Source organism: Gopherus evgoodei, chromosome 10 (assembly GCF_007399415.2).
Source record: "Gopherus evgoodei ecotype Sinaloan lineage chromosome 10, rGopEvg1_v1.p, whole genome shotgun sequence".
In the NCBI taxonomy this organism is placed as follows: domain Eukaryota; kingdom Metazoa; phylum Chordata; order Testudines; family Testudinidae; genus Gopherus; species Gopherus evgoodei.
In genome coordinates, this window is record NC_044331.1 from 42,088,765 (window position 1) to 42,111,144 (window position 22,380).

General features: G+C 56.3%; 2 protein-coding genes across 2 annotated transcripts; one reads left to right on the forward strand and one right to left on the reverse strand.

Moving 5' to 3' along the window:
• The first annotated feature begins 429 nt into the window (after positions 1-429).
• PPIB (peptidylprolyl isomerase B) lies at positions 430-11,869 on the forward strand. Its single transcript, XM_030578310.1, has 5 exons — positions 430-601; positions 3,498-3,611; positions 5,088-5,181; positions 10,893-11,077; positions 11,483-11,869. Exons 1-5 carry the CDS (start codon positions 443-445, stop codon positions 11,603-11,605), a joined length of 675 nt encoding a protein of 224 aa, XP_030434170.1. The 5' UTR covers positions 430-442; the 3' UTR covers positions 11,606-11,869.
• A 104-nt stretch (positions 11,870-11,973) lies between these two features.
• SNX22 (sorting nexin 22) lies at positions 11,974-21,910 on the reverse strand. Its single transcript, XM_030578311.1, has 6 exons — positions 21,798-21,910; positions 18,103-18,186; positions 17,072-17,176; positions 16,819-16,913; positions 15,416-15,489; positions 11,974-13,008 (listed from the first exon to the last, which is right to left on the reverse strand). The coding sequence occupies exons 1-6, from the start codon at positions 21,867-21,869 to the stop codon at positions 12,881-12,883; spliced, it is 558 nt and encodes a 185-aa protein (XP_030434171.1). The 5' UTR covers positions 21,870-21,910; the 3' UTR covers positions 11,974-12,880.
• Between the last annotated feature and the right edge of the window lie 470 nt (positions 21,911-22,380).

The window sequence follows — 22,380 nt, forward strand, 5'->3', positions numbered from 1 at the left end:
GGGATTAGAAAAGGGGCCGTGCTGGTCACACGGGACACACAGTCATTGGTCTGCTGGCCGCCGCCTAACCCGGGAGCCGGAGTCCCCGCACTGAGCGCGCCGCGCATCCCTCGTCGATGACACTTGGCCCAATCGGCGCGCGGCGCTGCGCCCGTCCTTCCGTGCCCGCTTCCCGTTGGCTAAGCTGTGGTCCAATGAGAAACTGGAAACGTGGCAGGCTCTAGGGCCGGTTCCTGACCCCCCTCTGTCCGGAATGGAACGCGCTATCCTGGCTCGCTGGGGGGGAGGAGTGTCGCCTCCCATTCGGGATCGATTGCTTCCTTCCGCCCGGCGCTTGTAGGCGGGGGAGCGATTCGGGCCGTACCACTGCCAGGGCGGGGAAGCGGAGGCGTATCCTCCCCGGGCCGGGCGGGGCTGGTGGTGCGGCGCTCGCGGGTCCCGGATGCTGGCGGCGCGGCGGGCGCTGTGGCCGGGCTGCGAGCGCAGGAGGATGAAGCTGCTGGTGGCCGCGGCGCTGTTGGGCGGGTCGCTGCTGGTGCTGCTGCTACCGGCCGCTTCGCGGGCCGAGGAGCGCAAGAAGGGGCCCAAGGTCACCGCCAAGGTGGGCCGCCCCCCCCCGCCCGGATCTTCTCATCCCCCCGCCCTGCTTACCCTGCCTGGATCCCCCCCCCCGCCGGATCTTCTCATCCCCCCGCCCTGCTTACCCTGCCTGGATCCCCCCCCGCCGGATCTTCTCATCCTCCTGCCCTGCTTACCCTGCCTGGATCCCCCCCCGCCCGGATCTTCTCATCCCCCCGCCCTGCTTACCCTGCCTGGATCCCCCCCCCCCGCCCGGATCTTCTCATCCCCCCGCCCTGCTTACCCTGCCTGGATCCCCCCCCGCCCGGATCTTCTCATCCCCCCGCCCTGCTTACCCTGCCTGGATCGCCTCCCCTTCCCCTCCCGGCTCTCCTTATCCCCCATCCCCCCCGCAGGGGCTCCCCTACCCCGCCCGGATCTTGTCTTCCCCCCCCCCCGGGCCTCCCCTTCCCCGCCCGGATCTTCTCATTCCACTCCTCCCCCCTTACCCTGCCCATATCCCCCGCCCGCATCTCCTCATCCCCCCGGGCCCCTTACCCCACTCTGATCTCCTCCCCGCCCGGATCTCCGACCCCCCCGTCCCCGAGACCCTACCCCTCCTGGCCCCGAGCTTCGCACCCCAGCCGGGCAGGGCGGGACGCGATGCCCGCTGCCGGCCCCCGGGGGTTCATGGGTCCCGAGGCCGGGTCCAGCCGAGCGGGGGTGGGTCGGAGCAGGGAAGGCTCAGACGGGTGCTCCTGAGCCGAGGGGTCCGTCCCTCCCAGCCGGGATCACGCGGTCGCGGCTCCCCTGGGCAGCCAGCAGGGGCGGCGGGCGCCAAGGGTTGAGGGAGCTGAAGATGGCGGTGCCGCCGGCCTTTGTTAGGGCTTGTCTACATCAGAAAGTTGCAGCGCTGGTGAGGGAGTTATAGCGCTGCAACTTAGGAGGTGTACACATCTGCAGGGCATCACCAGCGCTGCAACTCCCTGTTTGCAGCGCTGGCCGTACTCCCGTTTTGTCTCGGGTGTAGAGGATCCAGCACTGGTAATCAAGTATAGACACTTACCAGTGCTTTTCTTGACCTCCGTGGAATAAGCAGGTATCCCAGCATACCTGAGGAAGCCTCTGGTAATCAAACTGGTCTCCTTCCCCAGCTTGCTCTCGCGTTCCCCGAACCCCGAGCAAGCAGGTCTCCTTCCCTGAGGTTTGCTGGGTGGTTCCGGGAACGCGAGAGCAAACCGCGGCGAAGCTGGTCTCTTTTCCCGGTTTGCTCTCGCGTTCCCCGAACAAGCAGGTCTCCTTCCCTACAGTTTGCAGGGTGGTTCGGGGAACGCGAGAGCAAACCGCGGCGAAGCAGGTCTCCTTTCCCGGTTTGCTCTCTCGTTCCCCGAACCCCCGAGCAAGCAGGTCTCCTTCCCTGCGGTTTGCAGGGTGGTTCGGGGAACGCGAGAGCAAACCGCGGCGAAGCTGGTCTCCTTTCCCGGTTTGCTCTCGCATTCCCCGAACAAGCAGGTCTCCTTCCCTACGGTTTGCAGAGTGGTTCGGGGAACGCGAGAGCAAACCGCGGCGAAGCTGGTCTCCTTTCCCGGTTTGCTCTCGCGTTCCCCGAACAAGCAGGTCTCCTTCCCTACGGTTTGCAGGGTGGTTCGGGGAACGCGAGAGCAAACCGCGGCGAAGCTGGTCTCCTTTCCCGGTTTGCTCTCTCGTTCCCCGAACCCCCGAGCAAGCAGGTCTCCTTCCCTGCGGTTTGCAGGGTGGTTCAGGGAACGCGAGAGCAAACCGCGGCGAAGCTGGTCTCCTTTCCCGGTTTGCTCTCTTGTTCCCCGAACCCCCGAGCAAGCAGGTCTCCTTCCCTGCGGTTTGCAGGGGGGTTCGGGGAACGCGAGAGCAAACCGCGGCGAAGCTGGTCTCCTTTCCCGGTTTGCTCTCGCATTCCCCGAACCCCCCTTGAAGCTGCCCAACAGCGCTGCAGTGTGGCCACATCTAACACCACTTGCAGCGCTGGTTGCTGTAAGTGTGGCCACTCTGCAGCGCTGGCCCTATACAGCTGTACTAATACAGCTGTAACAACCAGCGCTGCAAAATTTTAGATGTAGACATGGCCTTAGTGTCTCGGTTAATCCCGGCGGAGGGGATCCTGGCCAGCTTTGTCCCACGCTCCAGGCGCAGATGGCATCAGCGGGGAGGTCTGTCGGAGGGCAGGGGGCGGAATGACAGGGTTCCTTTAAACCGCTGGAGTCTGGGATCTACCGTACTCCCCCGTGGACGGGTGTGGGGCTGCGGGGAAGGGGCAGGCCAGCCTGTGAGGTGAGGCCAGCGCTGTTCTGGGAGTGGGAACCCCAAAAGTGAAGACCCTGATGGCGAAATTCTCTTTAAGCCCATTCAGCCTGCTGCCATCTCACTGACTCAGTGCCAGGCCAGGGGTGGGGGAACGTGATAGCCAAGCTTCCCTAGGCAGGAACCCCTGCCAGGCTTGGCTTAGGAGCCAGCTGGTGCATGAGTCTCTGTAATAGAAAGGTGTGTGGCTCTGAATATAGCCCTAGAGTAAAGAAGAGAGGCCCTGCCCTAAAGAGCAGATAGTGTGGTCTGATGGGGTTACTTGTGCTCCACATGGAAAGGGCTAATATCCTGCTTTTTAAAGAGGTCTGTACGGTGCCGCCAAATGAACACTAAAGAGCTCTGAGTTTTCTAACCCCTCCCGATATTGAGCTTAATTCTCTGCCCCTCATGCTGCTTCTCAGAGTTGGGGTGATTTACAGCTCAGGGGATGACTTGCAGCTGGATCCCATGTGCAGGAGCTGCTGTAACCCAGCCAGCCAGTGCCTGGGCCTGGCAGATGGGGAGGTGTCATCTGACTGGCTCCATTTGGTATTCCAAGTGCCACACCATAGCAGGAGAAACAGGAATCCCTGGCTAACGCTGCCTCCCTTGTATCACAGGTGTATTTTGATCTGCGGATTGGGGACGAAGATGTTGGCCGGATCGTGTTTGGCCTTTTTGGGAAGACAGTCCCAAAGACTGTGGAGAACTTTGTTGCCTTGGCCACAGGAGAGGTGAATGGACCCCTGGGCAATGCCCCTCACTCCAGTTTTCCAACTCACCCAGAGTTGCAGTGTGCATAAGTTGGTGTTGGTCCTGGGTGTGTGTACTCTCACCCACCGCCTCCAGAAGCAGGGAGAAAGTCAGGTGCTGGGCTGGGGAGCAGTAGGGAGCTTGTACCAGCAGCACAGGAGGTGTGCCTGTTGTCAGCATCCATATTAATTCCAGGCTGGATATGGTCACTGGTTGAGAAGGCCTTCCATTTCTCCTTGATGTGGGGTACCAACTGCCTAGACGCTGGCTCAGAGGGTAGTTGTCCTTTGCAGGCTGATCCTGAGAATTATGCTCAGGTTTATCCTCAATACATGTGACGGGGGTGTTGCCTCAAGCCACAAAGACCTGTTAAAGGTCTAGCAGCAGTGCTCAGCATCCTGGCACTTCAGCCCCACTTTTGATACCCACTCTCTTCTAGTTCTGCCGGAGGGGGCAGGGAGTGAGTGGGGGAGCATGGTCTAGCCTAGGGGAGGCACCAAGATGCTTCCTGGTCTCCTGCTGCTGGGCTGCCTGTGAACCAAACCCCAAGGGACTGGCAGTGTGACATGTCTCCTTTTTTTTAATGTAACTGGCTATCAAAAGGCTGAAGCCTGGGGCCCGAGACTGAGATTTCTGAGTGCGATGCAGAAGACTGTTTGCTACACCCCTTCTTCACTGGGTAAGGTGGAGGGGTCAGTGCACAGCTGCCCACTGCAGTGAGAACAGATCCCTCACTGGCTCCGAGCACCCCCTGCTGCTGAGGGCCAGGAAGTGTTCTCCAGCAGAGCCCTTGGCTCCGATCACTCACTCACCGAGGTGAGCACTGGGTTGAGGCCTTTAGTGGGAGTTGGGTGTCTAACTCCTTTTGACCCTTCTAAAAATCACAGCCCCTAGCAGTACTAAACTCTTCTCAGCTCTGCCTTGCACTGGGACTGCAGACAAGTCCCACTACCCTCTGGGCTTGCTGGGAGCTAAAGCTCTTGGGACCCTGAGTTGGGATGCACTGGAGAAGATGTGAAATTGCCCCAGGTTCCCATCTCTTCCCCTTCACCCAGCCAGCTCCTGTGCTTGCCCAATTGCCTACCTCTGCACTGAATTTGCTACTCTCCCAGTAATCGCTGCTCAGCCTGCTCCTATTGAGCTGTTCCTGGACTCCCCCTCAACCCTGGCTTCAGGTTCAGGCATGCCGTGCTGCAGTATCAGTCACCTTTGAAAAGGTTTCTTCCCAACCATGAGGCTAAGGGACATAAATGAACAATCTAGACTGCATCCTGAGACTGCAACCAGGAGGAAGATCTGGCTTCCCCCATCAGCTCAACTTGCCCTGTCTGCGGGGAGCACCTCTTTGGGGACATGGGCAGGCAATGAAGCAGTGATGAGAGGGCGGAGCAATCCCTTAGCTATTGCCCAGGCACTTGCTCCTCCCCTGGCCTCATGTTCACTCTCCTCTGTTTCAGAAAGGGTTTGGGTTCAAGGGCAGCAAGTTCCACCGTGTGATCAAGGACTTCATGATCCAGGGAGGAGATTTCACCCGCGGAGATGGCACTGGAGGTAATGCTGGGTTTGTGCCGCCCTGCCACTGTCCTGTGCTTCAGGCCATGAGCCTTACTCATGGACTCCCTCCGCTGTGAATCTGCTGCACTTGCCCAGTGCTCTACAGAGCCACTCTGGAGTTAGAGGCATAGGTGCTGACTCCATGGGTGTTCTGCACCCACCGGCAGCCAAGCTGCCCCCTCCTCGCCTCCTTTCCCCGCCCCCATATACTGTGTCCCTGCTCCTCCCCCTCCCACCCAGCACTTCCCACCCCCCACTGCCTAACAGACTTGGGGGGGTGGACATGGCGTGCTCAGGGGAGGAGGTGGAGAAGAGGCAGGGTCGGGGCGGGGACTTGGGGGAAGGGAGTGGAATGGGGGCAGGGCTGGGGTGGAAAACAGCAGGGTAGGGCGGGGACTTGGGGAAAGGGGGTGGAATGGGGGCACGGCTGGGGTGGGAAACAGCAGGGTAGGGCAGGGACTTTGGGGAAGGGGGTAGAATGAGGGCAGGGCTGGGGTAGGAAACAGCAGGGTGGGGTTGGGACTTTGGGGAAGGGATGGAAGGGGGGTTGGGCAGGACAGGGGCAGGGTCAAGCACCCACTGGGCAGAGGGGAAGTCAACACCTATGGAGGGGTTCTCCTGAGTCCTGCCATTCCCCAGCACTCAGGCTCTTGCTCAGACACTGCCCTACCAGGCATCACCTTTGGTAGGGGGCTCCTGGCTGTTCTGTGAAAAAGGGTTTCCCAGTGAGCAGCCAGGCCTGAGCTGAAGCATCTCCCATCAGCTGTTGTAAGCAGAGCTCCAGGTTAGGATGGGCACCTCATTGAGAATGGACACTCGCAGAACAAAGTAATTATTGATGGATCCATCCCCAGTCATCCAGTCCCAGTATCTGGCAGTCTGAGGCTTAGGGAAACCCAAGCATGGAGTTGTATTCTTGATCTTGGCTAACAGCCACTGATGGACTTTTCCTGCATAAACTTACCTAGTTCTTTTTGAACCCAGTTATACTTTTGGCCTTTCACAACATCCCCTGGCATCGAGTTCCGCAGTGTGACTCTGCGTTATGTGAATACCTTCCTTTTGTTCATTTTAAACCTGCTGCCTGTTCATTTCATCAGATGACCCCTGGTTCTTGTGTTATGTGAAGGGGTAAATAACCTTTACTCACTTTTTCCACCCCAGTCATGATTTCGTTGACCTCTATAATATCCCTCCTTACTCATCTCTTCCAAACTGAACAGTCCCAGGCTTTCTCTCTCTCCTCATATGGAAGCTGTTCCATCCCCCGATCATTTTTGTTGCCCTCCTCTGCACCTCCATTGCTAATATCTCTTCTGAGATGGGGTGACCAGAACTACATGCAGTATTCCAGGTGTGGGTTTCCCGTCGATTTATATAGTGGCAGTGTGATATTTACTATCTTATTATCTATCCCTTTCCTAATGGTTCCTAACTTTTTTTTAATACTGTCACTGCACACTGAACAGATGTTTTCAGAGAACCATCCATAATGACTCCAGGATCTTTCTTGAGTGATAACAGCTAATCTAGACGCCGTCATTTTGTGTGTCTAGTAGGGATTATGTTTTTCAATGTGCATTACTTTGCATTTATCAACACTGAATTTCATCTGCCGTTTTGTTGCCCAGTCACCCAGTTTTGTGAGATCCCTTTGTAACTCTTTGCAGTCAGTTGAGTAATTTTGTATTGTCTGCAAATTTTGCCACCTCTCTGTTTTTCCCCTTTTTCCAGATCATTTATGAATATGTTGAACAGCACTGGTCCCAGTACAAATCTCTGCGGGACCCTACTGTTTACCTCCGTTATGAAACCTGACCATGTATTCCTACCCTTTGTTTCCTGTCTTTTAGCCAGTTGCTGATCCATAAGAGGACCTTCCCTCTTATCCCATGACAGCTTACTTTGCTTAGAAGCCTTTGGTGAGGGACCTTGTCAAAGGCTTTTTGAAAGTCTGAGTACACTGTGTCCACTGGATCACCCTTGTCCACGTTTGTTTGACTGCCTCAAAGAATTCTAATAGATTGGTGAGGCACGATTTCCCTTTTCAAAAACCATGTTGACTCTTCCCCAACAAATTGTGTTCATCTATGTGTCTGATAATTCTGTTCTTTGCTGTAGTTTCAGCCAATTTGCCTGGTACTGAAGTTAGGCTTACCGGCCTCGCCTCTGGAGCCTTTTTTAAAAATTGGTGTCACATTTATCCTCCAGTCATCTGGTACAGAAGCTGATTTAAGCGATACATTACTTACCACAGTTAGTAGTTCTGCAGTTTTATATTTTGAGTTCCTTCAGAACTGTTTAATTTATCAGTTTGTTCCAAAACCACCTCTATTGACACCTCATTCTGGGACAGTCCCTCAGATTTGTCACCTGGAAAGAGTGGCTCAGGTTTGGGAATCTCCCTCACATCCTCTGCAGGGAAGGCCAATGCAAAGAATTAATTTAGCTTCTCTAAAACGGTCTTGCCTTCCACAAATGCTTCTTTAGCACTTCAATCATTCAGTGGCCCCACTGATTGTTTGCCAAGCTACCAGCTTCTGATGTACTTAAAAATTTTTTGCTGTTTTTGTCTTTTGCTGGTTGCTCTTCAAATTCTTTTTTGGCCTGCCTAATTATACTTGTCTTGCCAGAGTTTATTCTCCTTTCTATTTTCCTGAGTCAGATTTGACTCCCAGTTTTTAAAGGATGCTTTTTTGTCTCAGCCACCTCTTTTACTCTGCTTTGCCATAGTGGTATTTCTTGGTCCTCTTAATTTCTGTTTAACTTGTATTTATGTATTTTCCCTTTTTGAAGTTAAATGCTACTTTGGTGGGCTTCTTTCATATTCTCCCCCCCCGCAAGGATGTTAAATTTAATTACATTATGGTTGCTATTTCCAAGCAGTCCAGTTATGTTCACCTCTTGGACCAGATCCCGTGCACCACTTAGGACTAAATCACCCTTTGTGGCTTCCAGGACTAGCTGCTCCAAGCAGCATTTTGTCTTCTGCATCCTGTCCTGAGGGGATGTGTACCTAGTTAATATGGAGATAGTTGAAATCTCCTGTTATTATTGAGTTTTCTTTTGTTCTAGCCTCTGAGCCTTTCGCATTCCCCATCACCATCCTGGTCAGGAGGTCGATAGTATATCCCTCTACTATCTTGTTGTTCTTCAAGCATGGAATTTCTATCCACAGAGATTCTATGGTGCTATTTCATTCATTTACGATTACTATATTTGACTGTTTTCTTTTACATATAGTTCCACTCCCCCACCATGACTTACCTGGTCATTCCTATATATTTTGTACCCTGGTATTACTGTGTCCCATTGATTATCATTCCACCAAGTTTCTGTGATGCCTGTACTATCAAGAGCCTCATTTAATGCTAGGCACTCAAGTTCGCCCATCTTAGTATTTAGACTTCTAGCACTTGAGTACAAGCACTTATTAAAAATAAGTCAGTATTTAGTTGTCTGCCTTCATGTGATGTAACTGAATGGGACTCCTTTTCTTTTGACTTTCTCTTCAGCTCCCACCTGTATTCTCTCAACTCCTATCCTCTCCTCTTTATTAGGATATAGAGAATCCCCATTAATAATCTTCCCCTAAGAGAAATCTTTGCCTGAACCGTGTGCTCCTCTGTGCCCGTTGGCTTTCCCCCAGTCCTTAAACTCATCTACAACCTTTTTAATTTTACTGGCCAACAGTCTTGTTCCATTTTGGACTAGGTGGAGCCTATCCTTCCTGTGTAGCTGCTTCCTTTCCCAAAAGGTTCCCTGGTTCCTAATAAAACTTAAAACCCTCCTCCCTCCACCATTGTCTCATTCCCGCATTGACACACTGCAGTTATGCCTGGCGACTGGCCCTGCATATGGAACTGGAAGCATTTCAGAGGATGCTACCATGGAGGTACCTACCAGCCTAAATTTGGCCTCCAGAACCTCTGTCCTACCTTCTCTGTGTCACTGGTATCTACCTATACCATGACCACTGGCTCCTCCCCAGCGCTGCATATTAATCTAGCTAGATGTCTTGAGAGATCTACAACCTTTGCACCCAGCAGGCACTTCACCATGCGGTTCTCCTGGTTATCACAAATCCAGCTGTTTGTGTTTCTGATGATTGAATCCCCCATTACTGTCTCTTCCTAATAACTGCGTCCCCTCCCCTAAAGGGGCATCCTCACTGCGACAGAACACATGACATTATTTAGAAGGAGGGTTCCAACCATGGGATCGGTTCTCTCTGCTCCACTTTGATGTTCTCCTTCCCCAGGACTTTCATACTCCTCAGCAGCACAGAGGCTGTCAGACTGGATGATGGGGCTGCTCTCCTGGGTCCCAGAAAGTGTCCTCTGGGTACCCCTCTGTCTCCCTTAGCTCCTCCAGTTCAGCCACTTTGGGCTCAAGTGCCCATAATCTGTCTCTAAGGGCCGTGAGCTGCTTGCACTAAATGCACACGTGCCATCTACCCACAAGGCAGGTGGTGGTAATAATATATATAATAATTGGAGATATACCTATCTCCTAGAACTGGAAGGGACCTTGAAAGGTCATCGAGTCCAGCCCCCTGCCTTCATTAGCAGGACCAAGTACTGATTTTTGTCCCAGATCCTTAAGTGGCCCCCTCAAGGATTGAACTCACAACCCTGGGTTTAGCAGGCCAATGCTCAAACCACAAACTGGGTATCCCCCACTCTGCTGATGGACTTCTGCCTGCATTGTTTTTACTCTTGCAGCTTTTTTTTGGAGGAGAGGGAGGTTTTATTGGCAGAAATCCCTTGCAAAACTGTAGTTCGCTAGCTCCTCTGGTTGCTTAGGAGCTGGCTTTTTAACCCCCTGTTCTCCTTTATGGGCCCTTGACAAAGGGGCAGGACTACTCATAGGATTAGGAATGAAAGGCTGGCAGGTGAGAACCTTGTTAAGAAGCTCCCAGCCTGGCCTAGCAGGTGACTAGGCTCAGCACTCAGCCCCTGCAGACAAACCGACCACACTATGAACTTCAGTCAGTCAGTCAGGCATACAAAAAGCAAACAGACAAGAAGCTCCACCAAGGGTCACTTAGTCACTCCGGCTCGCTAGCTCTAGCAGCAGCCCTTTGGTGCAATGTATCTTGGCTCCCTACCCTGACCCTGGCAATAGCAGCCAAGTGGGCATGTGGCAAAGGATGGGCACTAGATGCCCTTAACAGTTCAGTCTCCCTGGGGGAGCCCTGGCCAATGAGCCTTACACAGGAACTAGGAGGGCTTCTGCCTGGGACCCTTCCCTCTTGTTCATTCCTAAAGCTGAGCCACTGCTGTTCAAGCAGAGACTAGCTCATTACTGCAGATCTGTGTTGTGGCTTGCAGAGCGTGGGTGTCCCCTGGCTCCTGCCCTGGAAGCTGTGTATGGAACGGGACCCATCCTTGTATTTGGAAAGTGCTCAGACTACAGCACTGCTTTCAGCCACAGCCCAGTCCACCCATCGCCTGCCAGCATGGGGCTCCCTGACCGTATCTGTGTCACGTCCCCTCCCTCTCAGAGGCTGTGTTGGTTCCTGTAGATGGAGGGAGCACTGCCCAGCAGCCTCACCGAGGAACTGAGCCCTGCATGATGGGGGGTCTCTTCTCCTTGATACAGGTTGCTGCCTCTCTGGATGTGCTAATACGCTCCTTTGGTGCCAGCAGGGGGAGCTTACCTGCATGGAACCCATGACTAAGCTGCCCCTTTTCTCTCGTTCCCAGGCAAGAGTATCTATGGTGACCGTTTCCCTGATGAGAACTTCAAGCTGAAGCACTATGGACCTGGCTGGGTTAGCATGGCCAACGCTGGCAAGGACACCAACGGCTCCCAGTTCTTCATCACCACAGTCAAGACCCCCTGGCTGGATGGCAAGCATGTTGTGTTTGGCAAAATCCTGGAAGGGATGGTAAGGAGAACCCCAACCTTGTGGAGGGGAGATGCTGGGGCGATGTGGGGGAAGCACCCTTCCTGGCATGGCTGATCCATAGTGGCTCTGTGTGCCCCAGATGGAATGGGGCCTGGGCAGCATGTTAGACTTTGCTAGAGGGCTAGACAGAGCCCATAGCTGTTGTGTCCCTGGAAACAAAGGCTGAAGGAGGTGAGTCTAGTATTGTCCTGGCTCCTGGGAGTGGAGGCTTCTTATATATGTTTTCTGGAGCAGGCCTGAGGGTGAGACAAGGGAACAGCTGGGAGTTAGACTTGGTGCTTGCCAGCTGGAGAAGGGAAAAGGGTGGAAACACCCCTCTCAGCTTTGGCTGTCAGGGGACCCTGTGGGTAGGCAAATTCCATCCTCACTGTGGGTGTCCCCTAGGATGTGGTGCGGAAGGTGGAGAACACCAAGACGGACAGTCGGGACAAGCCCCTGAAGGATGTCACCATTGCTGACTGTGGCACTATCGAGGTGGAGAAACCATTTGCCATTGCCAAAGAGTAAACCATCCTGCCCCAGCACCAGGGCAGGACCCTGCAGGCAGAGCTGGCCTGTGAAGGGCTGGGGGCTGTGATTCTCCACAGGGCCCCTTGGATCTAGCTACCCTCTGGGTGAACAGCAGCTGTACCCTGCCACCAACCTCCTGCCTGGCCTATTCTCCTGTTCTCTGTGACCCAACACATTCTGTCTGGCCAGTAGAGGGGTGTGGGTCCATCACTTTTGTAAGAAGCACATGCACTAATAAATGTGATCAGTGTGTTTTTTATAGCACTGCCTGGAGTGGACTTCCTGTAGGGCCTGAATGTCCCCTGGCCTCTGAGAAGGCACAGCTCACAGCCCCTGCATAAATAGCTTCTTCCTGAGCAGGGCAACAACCAGCCTTTGGCTTCTTTTATGCCTCACCACTGTGGCTAAGGTGTTAGATCAGGTGCTTCCAAGGTCCCTGTTCAGCTTTGGACCTCATGCAAGGTCAGCATGGTGTCTGCACTTTCCCGTCTATTGCAGGGGGGTGCCTCAGGAGCAGGAAGTGCAGCCCCTGCCAGTTACCACAGTCCCTAGGACCCACTCATTCTCCCTTCTTGAGTACATCATCCCTCCCTTGGTTAAGGTGTGGCACAGGCAACAGACCCAGTGGTGGGGCTCTGCCCAGTACCTTGTCCATGAGAACATCCTGTGGTTGCAATTAGGCTTCTGTCTTCTTTCACCCCTTGGCTGAGAGGCCAAACAGGGCATGTCACGCACAGTTTATGGGCCCTAGGTTCTAGTCCCAGATAAACCAGCAGCAATTTCCAAACCAGGCTTGAGTGATTTATTGTCTATACACATCTGCACAGCTCCCTTTAGCCTCTGGGAGACCAATCCTTCCCCATGGGGCTCTGCAGGGGTCTAGGACACCACCCCCTCCCCCTCTAGGCTCTATGGAGCTGCAGCCAGAGCTATAGGTAGCTATAAGCACTGGCATTGAGCCTGGCCATCCCAGCCAGAGTGCAGCTTGCAGCACTTCCCCATGCTGTGGTCAGAGATGGCACTGCTGGAGCAGTTAGGGTCTGGCCTCACAGCTGCCCTGTTCATTAGAAGTGTTTCCAGCCCAGTCTTCATGTGCATTAGGCACCAGCCCCCAGGCTCAGCAGCATCTCCCTCTTTTGTCCATCACCCCATGCCAGGGAAGGCACAGCCACTGAGATACAGGCGCAATCCCTAGATAGAACAACCGAGCAGTGCTCCTACGCCAGTAGTGGTGCTGGTGAAGCCTGAGCAATGGCTGTGTGGTGAATACCCTCAGGAGCCCTGCTGGCTAAGCATGTGGGGCCCTGCTAAGCACTTCAGGGCGGCCTTCTCCCAGCAGCAGCTTGCTGGTCTGTAGAAGCCTCGCAACACACCACTCAGAACTATGTCTGGCAGCAACTCTGCAAAACAGGAGAGGAAAGGGGTTAAAAGTATAGCTGTTTCTTGGCAGCAGCAGGAAGACTGGAACTAGACCAAGGTCTCAAACATGCAGCCCACCAAGCTCCCCACACCACCCTCCCACCCCACCCCTCTGCCTACCTCCAGGCCAGGAGTGGGCACACTAAAGCCTGCAGGACTAAATTCAGCCCTGCAGGATTGCCCCCTATGGCGCTGCAAGCCCTGTGCCACTCAAGCAGCTGGCAGCACCTAGGAGGCAGAGGGCTCTTGTGTTGGCTTACTTCAAGGTACCACCCCCCATTGGCCAGGAACAGGAAACTGCGGCCAATTGGAGCTTCGTGGAAGGTACCTAAAGGAGCAGCAGCAGAGCCCTGTGCCCACCTCCGCTCCCCCAGGGGCCGTGGTTCTGGTTGCTTCCTGGAGCTGGACTAATGGAACTGCAGCTAACCTATTCCAGCCATCACCCATGCTCCCCGCTGGCCTAGCTTGTCTAAAGGGTTCCAAGAAGCCCTTTACAAGCTGAGCCAGGTTCTAGGCTGCATGTTACCCCAGGACAGCACTTCACACACAAGCAGAGCATGTCTAACAGCAGCCTATGGCACTGCATGGCAGGAACTAGAGTATTGTTTGCTTCTGAAACGGGAGGGGAAATTAAGACAGCAGAATAGACCCCACTGCAAAATTTGGCAAAAAACTTCCCCTTAAAACTCCAACCGTCCCAGGCCATTGGTGCAGGGCCAGGAGCCTGCCCTGGCCCCAATGCATGCCACTGTCACCCCGGAGCCACTCTAGGTAAGCAGCACCAGGCTGGAGCTCACACCCTTCCTGCACCCCAACTCCCTGCCCTTAGCCCCATACCGATCCCCACACCTCCTGCACCCAACTCCCTGCCCTTAGCCCCATGCCGATCCCCACACCTCCTGCACCCAACTCCCTGCCCTGAGCCCCCTGCCGATCCTCCTGCACCCAACTCCGTGCCCTGAGGCCCCTGCCACACCCCGACCCCCTGCTGCATCCCTCTTGCACCCCACACACCAACTCCCTGCACACTGTGGTGACAGGGAAGGGGCAACATTGGGGTGGGGACTTTGGGGAAGGGGGTGGAAAGGGAAAGAGGCGGTGCAGGGGTGGAGTGGGGGCAGAGCTGGGGACAGTGAGGGTGTCAGTGATGCAGCCCTTGGGCCAGTTCACTAGACCTCATATTGCCCTTGTCATTTGAGTCTGAGACCCCTGAACTAGACCAAACTCTGGGAACAGAGCCCTGCAGGAGACTTTTAATCTTATTCCTGCTATTACAGCAGCAGATCCTGCGGGGTTCCAGTCCCACTGCAGCGCTCTAGCCTGCAGGAGTTAAAGGGGGACCAGATACCAGATTCAGCTCCCCACCCTCTCTTACATTAAGATTTAGAACCAGGTGACAGCCCAGCAACTGCCAACAGTTCCTGTTTCCAGCTTTGCTGACAGGACAGGGCTGCTGCAGGGCATCAGATCCCCTCGGAAGGGGGAGCTGGACTAATGGAACTGCAGCTAACCTATTCCAGCCATAACCCATGCTCCCCACTGGCCTAGCTTGTCTAAAGGATTCCAAGAAGCCCTTTACAAGCTGAGCCAGGTTCTAGGCTGCATGTTACCCCAGGACAGCACTTCACACACAAGTAGAGCATGTCTAACAGCAGCCTACAGCACTGCATGGCAGGAACTAGAGTATTGTCTGCTTCTGAAACAACGGGAGGGGAAATTAAGACAGCAGAATAGACCCCACTGCAAAATTTGGCAAAAAACTTCCCCTTAAAACTCCAACCGTCCCAGGCCATTGTTCTGGACTGTGCAGCTGTGGGCAGTTTTTACATCTTCTTACCAGGGCCTTTGCCCTCTTCCCAGCTTTATAGGGGAGGATGGAGCAGGGGGTGGTTAGAAAAATATTTTTTCTCCTGAAGACCATTCCTGCCTGGCACACTTGCGTGGGCTAGATGCCACGCTGCAACAGCTGGACTGCACAAGAGGGAAAAAGAGGTCAGGCCCCACGGAGACCTTTGTTCCTCTTGGTTTTATGAAATGTGGGGAAGCAGGTGGGTCCTGCTCTGCTCCCGGTAACACTCAAATGGCCGCTGTGCGGGCAGCAGTTGTAGGGTTTAAACCTCATGTACTAGCCAAATATGCTGCCAAGGGGCAGTTTTGTTGCAAATGTGAGAGAAGAGAAGATGGGCAGGGGGCAGCACCTCACAGTACACTCCTCCTTAGTAAAGGGAGCCAGCTTGCAGGATGCCAGCATCCCTTTGGGAGCAGCAAACACCCAGAAGAGGCTCTTGGCAGCAGCCTGCCCAGGAGCAGGGGAATCCGGGCCCTCAGCCCAGCACACAGCATTTCCATTGCATCACCTGCCCCAGGACCCCAGTGCCCCTGCCTTACCTGTGGAGGAGGGGAGCACATATGGGTCTTTGTGGAAGATCATAACCGGCCGGTGGGAGAGCAGGAAGCCGTGGCTGCAACGAGAGAGGCCGATGAGGACCTGGCTGTTCTGGGGCAGTGACATGAATGGCTAGTGAGAGCAGCCTGACAGGCTCCCCCCACACGCCTCCCCAGTGCCTGGGTCCTGGCCCATCTGCATGGGGGGTAGGCATGGGGCACAGTTCATTAGTGCCCAGTGGGGCTCTCAGGCACCTGCACTGTAGTTCCAGGGCAGGTTCCCTTTTGCTCTATAAGGGGGCTCCTTAGTGCAGCCCATCTTCCCCTATCATCTCGGCTCTTCCAGCCAGCAGGGGATTTCCTTTCCCGCAGGGATCTAGACAAAGCGTTGGAAAGTGGCTGTTTCTTCCAATTGAACAAGGGAGCTGAGCTGAGCTCCCACTGTTGGGAGAATTGTTCTAGAAGCAACCAGCCACCAGGGGGTGCCCTTGCCCTGCAGGCAACCCAGCTAGCAGAGACAAGGCCAGCACAGGCAGTAGGCTCTGGCAGTGAGCCCATGAGCTAGGACCCCCATCCAGAGCTTGAGGAGGTCAGTCAGAAACTGGGAGCCCTGCCATCAGCCCCCTGCAGCTGGAGCAAGGTCCCAACTGTCGCACTGGGAGGAGCACAGGGCCTGGGAGGAGGCAGAAGAGCGACTTATCTCTCCTCAGACTAAGTCACACAGGGAGCTGCAAGAAAACAGCCAAGGGAGTGATGGGCCCAGGCCCTTGGGGGTTGGAGAGGGGACAGGTGCTGCCGTCCCCTATGTGTCCAGAGCTGAGAGAGGGACATACAACCTTGGAGACATCAGGGACCAGGTACATCTCATCTGTGGCTGAGATTGCACACCGGCAATTTAAATCTGTCCTAGGTAGGGGAGCACAAGTTCAATAGCTGCTAAGTGCTGCAGCTGATGCCCTGTGTTGGTGCACTCGGGGCAGGGCTGCTAGGACAACCCCTGCAGGAGAGGCACAGAACTGCTCTGCTGCACAGGTGAGAGGCCACAGCCTAATGGGCTGAGCAAACAGGTAGAAATCCCCATTGTAACACATTGTCCCTCTTAGTCAGGCAGCCTTAGCCTGCCTTCAGGGGAGCATGAGCAGTTAGCCCTGTTTCACGGGTGGGGAAATGGCATTCAAGAGATGGGATGGGACCTTTCCAGGGTCATCTAGCAAGTCACTGGCAGAGCTGGGATTAGAACCTAGTGGCGCCAACCACTAGGCAATGATGCCTCACATGAACACTAACCCCGCCAGCCCCTCCCATGCCCAGGGAGGCCACCAAGGAATCACTTGAGCTTCCTGATGTCCCAAATTTATTAGACTTTGGCTTCCACCAGTGGGCACCCCAGGCCTCGGGATACTCACTCCAGACTGCTGGCCTTGGCATCCTGCTGAAAGTGCCTGAGCTTCAGGAAGTCCAGCAGTTCCTTAGGCAGCTCCTTGTTGTAGTACAGGATGCCCTGCAGCAAAAAGAGAGTGGGCAGATTAGAGCTCGCCAGAGCCCCTCACCCCAGCAGAGAGCACTTGGGCCTTTCTAAGGGAGCAAGCCCAAATCCACTCCAGCAGGCTCAAACCCAGCAATGGAGTCCCAGGCGCAGGCTGTGAGGAAACATCCTACCTGAATGTAAACCTCCAGGCCCTGCCGTCGCTGCTCCTGCACCTTCGACATCCAGTTGGGGACTCGCTTAGGGGGGAAATCTGGGACCTTGCACATCTTCTTTATCTAGGGCAGAATGTGGTGTTACCATCAGACCGAGTCACAGCCCACCTGCTGCTTGTAGCCACAGGACACCAGGGTCCTGTGGGGCCCTGGGCTAGAGGCTCTGCTCTGGGGATCCATGTACCCCACCATGGCAGGATGACCCCTCTCCTCTCTGACACAGCAGCACTGAGCCCCCTCAGGAACTGCAAAGGTCTCTTCTCCCAGCACCAGCAGGGGTGGCAGCATGCCCCCACCTCTCCAACATTATGCCCCAGCTGCTAGTTCATCTGCTTGGGTGGGCCCCAGCATTCCTCCCCTCCTGCCGGGATCCTCTATCAGGGTGGTGCTGGTGAGGCCCCCAGGGGTTTTTGCATGAACACCCCTGTGAGATAACGCAGGTCCCCGTCTCACAGGGACAGGCTCAGGCAGGTGTCGCCATGTCAATTACACTCTGTCGTATTTTCAAGCCCTTTTAAAAAAAACAAACAAACCCACAGAAGGTGAGTAAACAACACCTCACCTCAGGCTGCTGCTGCCCAGGCCTTAATCTGGTGCTGACTGAAGGGCCATGGGCCCCAGGCACAGTGCAGCAGGGGGAAGAGAACTACATAGAGCTCCATGTTATCCCATCTCCCTGTTTCAGTCACACAGGGCTGTGGGCAGGGACACAACTTCCCTTGTAATTGGCATGTGCCCAATCCACGAGCATACCCCAGTGGAGCAGAACATGGACAAGGAGATAGACTAACATCTGGCAACACATGTGTGGAGGAAAATGCTGTCAGACGGCACGTTTGCAGGATGAATTCTTCAAAGGCAGCAGCTGGGCCCTGTGGCCGTGGAAAGATCAGTTCCCTGGGGTTTGCTGTGCAGCACTGCAGGTGGCAATGGTAACGTGGAGTTAACCCCCACTCCCCATTCCAGCTGCTTGCCCGGCCGGCCCTCACCCTTTTATGCAGGGCATGGAACTCGCTGTAGCGCTTCTCAATGGTATGTTTCCGGCCATTGCACAGCACCTCCACCGTAAACACCTGCAACGGCACAGGAGAGATGTGAAACAGGCCTGACAGGCCCCAGTCTTAGTGCAGAAATACATAATAAGAGCATCCCATTCCCAGTACCCCCAGCCCCTTCGACTGGAGAAGAGACATTGCTTCCCTGCACCCCTTGGGTGGGGCAGCTGCTCACAGGGCTGTGAAACTGCAGTGTTTGCTTAGCAGTAAAGCAGTTGTGTTCCCTCTCCCAGAATGCACTGCAGCTGCATAAGCACAATCCAGTGTCAGGCTGAAGCAAACAGAGTCACAAAAGGCTCTTTCAGAGCAGGCTCTGGCTCCAGCTGAGAGGGGAGCAGTGCAGCTACAGAAACTCCCCTCTTGCAGGGCACAGCACTGCCATCCTTAGCATCTGCAAACTGGCTGAAAGGCCTCATGCAACTGACAGGCCAGCACAGCTCAGCTCCCTGAACTCAGGAATCCATCACATCTCCCATTCTACCGCACCCTGCACAGCAGAGATAGAGGAGATGCTGCCACCATCACATGTAGGGTGCAGCATGCTCTGCCTGAGCAATGCACAGCTACATCAGAGTTACGCTAGGGTAGCACATTAAGAATTGTAGCCAACTGGCACTGCAAGGAGGCTGGGACATAGCTAGGAATTGGGCCAGACCACCAGGCTTAACACCCACCTGTCAAAGAGTGCCAGCGATCATTAATGATCAGCTGTCAGCACTGCCCCACATTGGAATATGGCCCTTCCAGCAGCGCAGCGCCCCATAGCTCCACACAGAGCAGCAAAGTGAGCATCGATACCATGGCAGCTTGGAGGGCTCCCATCTGAGGGCTGACCATGTTTAACCCCGCTGAGCACATGAAATCTGACAACGGCTGCACAATTGCACACTGTGAGTGCACGCGTCCGTCTGACACACGGTGGCGGGTAAAGCCAAGCTAATGCAGCAAAGCTTTTCTCATTAGCCCAGTACTGTTTGCCTGCACCATGCTCACACCCCTCGAGCATTCGTTTCGCTCCTCCTAGTGTTGGATTCAGCTCACACGAACACAGCAGGCAACAAGTCGCACACGCTCCCCTCACTCAAGGGGCTGGAATTGGGTCTCTGGCTGGACAGTTGCCCAACATGGCTGGATAGGACCCAAAAACCCCTCACCAGAGCCCTGGCAAAGAGGACAATTAAATGAACGAGGCAGGATCTGGCCATGGCCTCCCCAGCCTTAACAGTACAGAATTACTCAGTGTCTCACAGCAACACAAGTCAAACTGCAGCCAGCACCCAGCCTAGATGGCTCACAGCAGCCTCATCTCCTGCGAGTGACTTTCAAACCAGGCCTGGGCAGCCAGAAAGGAGGGCGTTCAACATCTCCTAGAATTCCTGCAAGGGGCCCTCAGCTCTCTCTCTCTCCTCCCCCATAACCCCCACACACACAGGCTAAGCCCCAGGGGCTCCTCAGTCCTTCCTCATCCAATCAGAGAACCAAAACAATCTCACAAACAACTTGCTGGGACCAGCTCACAGACCCCCCAGCCTCCTGGTGCTGCCCAGATGAGAAGACATGCTAGTGCATGCCAGGGGCACAGTGACCTGCTTGTACCCATGCTGGGAGCAAGACACAGGAAGCCCCTTAGGTCAACACCCACGGCTGGGCTGCTGGCCAAGCACACACGCAGTGAGGCAGACCCTGTTGCCAGTCACATCAGGGCTGTCTCTCTCCAGCAGAAGCAGGACATGAAGGGAGCCTGACCCAGCATAACAGGGCTTGGGCAGGCAGGGAAGGACACTGTAGCTAAGACAGCCAGCATGCTCCATGGATTTATAAGCAGGGAAACAGCAGGAGTGGAGAGTGGTGTTGCCTCTGCACACAGCGCTAGCGAGACCATTCCTGCATCCTCTCAGCCTGATGCTGATGGGACACAGAGGACTGCAGAGCAGAGCAGGCCCAGACAGTAGTGAACTTTGATCCGCTTGCCTTCCCCAGCTGCAGGAAGTGAAGGGGGGAATGTTTAACAGCTGTGCAGATAGACAGCCACTAGCTGGGGAGGGGCTGTTGAATCAGCAGGTTGGGAAAATGTTGAGTATGTTGGCTGGCACCACATGGGGCTTCTTCTGCAGCCTGCTTCTGGGGAAGGCAGGGAGCCCATAGGCCAGCACAGACCCCTCGGGCTTAGGGCTGCAGGAGGCAGGAACGAATAGAGAGAAAGTGAACTCAAGTCCCCAGCCCAGGCCACGCTGCTGCCAATCAGCCAGGCAGGCCAGGGAGTTTTACCAGCTCCCACCTTATCAGTGCCCATGGAGCAGGGAGGAGATGATGGCCGTCTGCTGATTGATGCCATAAAAGGGCCGGGGGGGCGCCTCCGGGCCTTGCTTCGCCCTGCTCCATTGCCCTCCCATGCAGAGGGATGAGCTGCGGAGGAGTTATTGGAAGGGTTTAACCCTTTCCCTGCCTTACAGAGGGCTGGCATGTTTATAACCAGACAGGGACTTGTGCTTATGCCACACGCCAGCCCCAAGTCCTGTAGCTTTTACACGCTGCTGAGCGGGGGGGTTCAACCCACAACTCCTGAGCCCACAGCCAGCTGCAGCGCTGGGGGTTAGAGTCCCAGCAGCACCTGGCTCCTGCAGAGCCCCCGACTCCGACCCTGGGAGAGCAGCAAACACACAATTCTCCCCCCGGTGGGCCGGAGGGGCCTCAGCCCAAGGAGCTGGGACAGCGGGGTCCGGGGGATTGCTGCGAGGGCCAGCCGGGGGCGGGCCAGACCCTGGCTCCCGGAGCCCCCCGGGGGGAGGCGGAGAAAAGCCACTGGTCACTCGCTTACTATTAACTGGCTGGGCCTCTCCCTGTGCACGGGTCTGGGCTGGCGGATGGGAACCGCTAACCAGGGGCGGCCCCAGGCACCAGCGCAGCTCGCGCGGGCCGTGGGGGCTGCAGGCTTCGGGGACTGCCCTGCTTGGGGCGCAAAACCCCTAGAGCCGCCGCTGCCGCTAACTACTGACCTGGCTCGCCCCCCTCCAGCCCCCTGTTCTCCCCGGGGGAGGGGGACACTACTGCGCCCGCGGCCCTTCCCTCTCCACCCCCCGGGCAGAGCCTGAAGCGGGTTAGAAGGAAAAGTTGCCACAAGCCCCCCCGGGTGGCAGGAGCGAGGGGAGCCCTGGGCCAGTCGCGCCACAGGGCGGAGCCAGCCCCGGCCCTGGATTTCTGTTACTCATTAATGGGGCCGGGGCACTAGAAGGGAGAAGCGCTGGGGTCTCCAGGCCCCACCTCGGGCTCCTTGTGCACTGGCCCCCCGGCGCGGCACCCTCGGCTCCCCCGGCCCCGGCGCGACGTGACCCGGCTGCAGACCGGGGCTGCGCCAGGCCCCAGCCCCGGGACTCAGCACCTGCGGGAGGAGCCCGCGGCCCGCAGCGCCGCGCCCCACCTCCGCCACCCCGGGCCAGCTCCCCGCAGCCAGGTGCGGTCCGAGCCGGGCCCCCCAGCCGCGGGGCCGCACGTGGGCGCCGGGCTCAGTCCGGGTGCTCCAGGGCGACGCGCCCCGCGCCAAGGGGACCGGGAGCAGCGGCTGGGAGGCGGGGGAAGGAGCCAGCAGCAGCCCGGGGACCCCCAGGACCGGACCGGACCCGACCCCTCACCGTGTGCGTCTTCTCCGGGCTCGGTTCGGCCTCGGCCCCCGGTCCCACCGCGGGGATAGACACCGCGATCATCGCGCCGGCAGCTGGGCCGGGCAGCCCGCTCCATTCATCGTCGCCCGGGCCCCGCCCCGCCCCGCCCCCGGGGCCAGCCCGGAGCACGCGTCGAGCCCCGCTGGGGACTGGCCCCTGGAGTGCCACCCCCCGCTGCCGGCCGCCCCCCCCCCGTGCCCAGCCCCTGAGAGAGCCTGGGGCCTGGCACCCAGGGGCCGCACCATAGGGGGAGCGGGCGCCCTGCCCCACGGTTAGCCTGGCACCAGGCCACCACATCACCCAGCTGGAGCCGGGCACCTCTGCCCTGTCACCGGCTTTAATGCGGCCAGCAGCGGTAACCCTGGCAGGGACTCAGGGAGGGCCTGGGGGTGCAGACCCCAGCGAGGGCTGGCAGCCTGAGTGCGGACCCTGGGACTGGGTCTTCCCTGCTAGTGGTCCGTGGGCTGGCAGAGGTGTGCCTCCCTGGACCCCAATTACACTGTACCAAGTGCCTGCCTGCCAGAGGCCTTTGTTACTTCCCCCATTCACAAGT

Coding starts and splice junctions, on each gene's coding strand:
- SNX22 (XM_030578311.1), bottom strand. CDS start 21,869: ATGATCGCGGTGTCTATCCCCGCGGTGGGACCGGGGGCCGAGGCCGAA. Junction 16,914..17,071: donor GCCTGGAGGTTTACATTCAG/GTAGGATGTTTC, acceptor TTTTTGCTGCAG/GGCATCCTGTACTACAACAA. Junction 15,490..16,818: donor GCCAAGGCCAGCAGTCTGGA/GTGAGTATCCCG, acceptor CTCTCGTTGCAG/CCACGGCTTCCTGCTCTCCC.
- PPIB (XM_030578310.1), top strand. CDS start 443: ATGCTGGCGGCGCGGCGGGCGCTGTGGCCGGGCTGCGAGCGCAGGAGG. Junction 602..3,497: donor GGCCCAAGGTCACCGCCAAG/GTGGGCCGCCCC, acceptor CTTGTATCACAG/GTGTATTTTGATCTGCGGAT. Junction 11,078..11,482: donor GCAAAATCCTGGAAGGGATG/GTAAGGAGAACC, acceptor GGTGTCCCCTAG/GATGTGGTGCGGAAGGTGGA.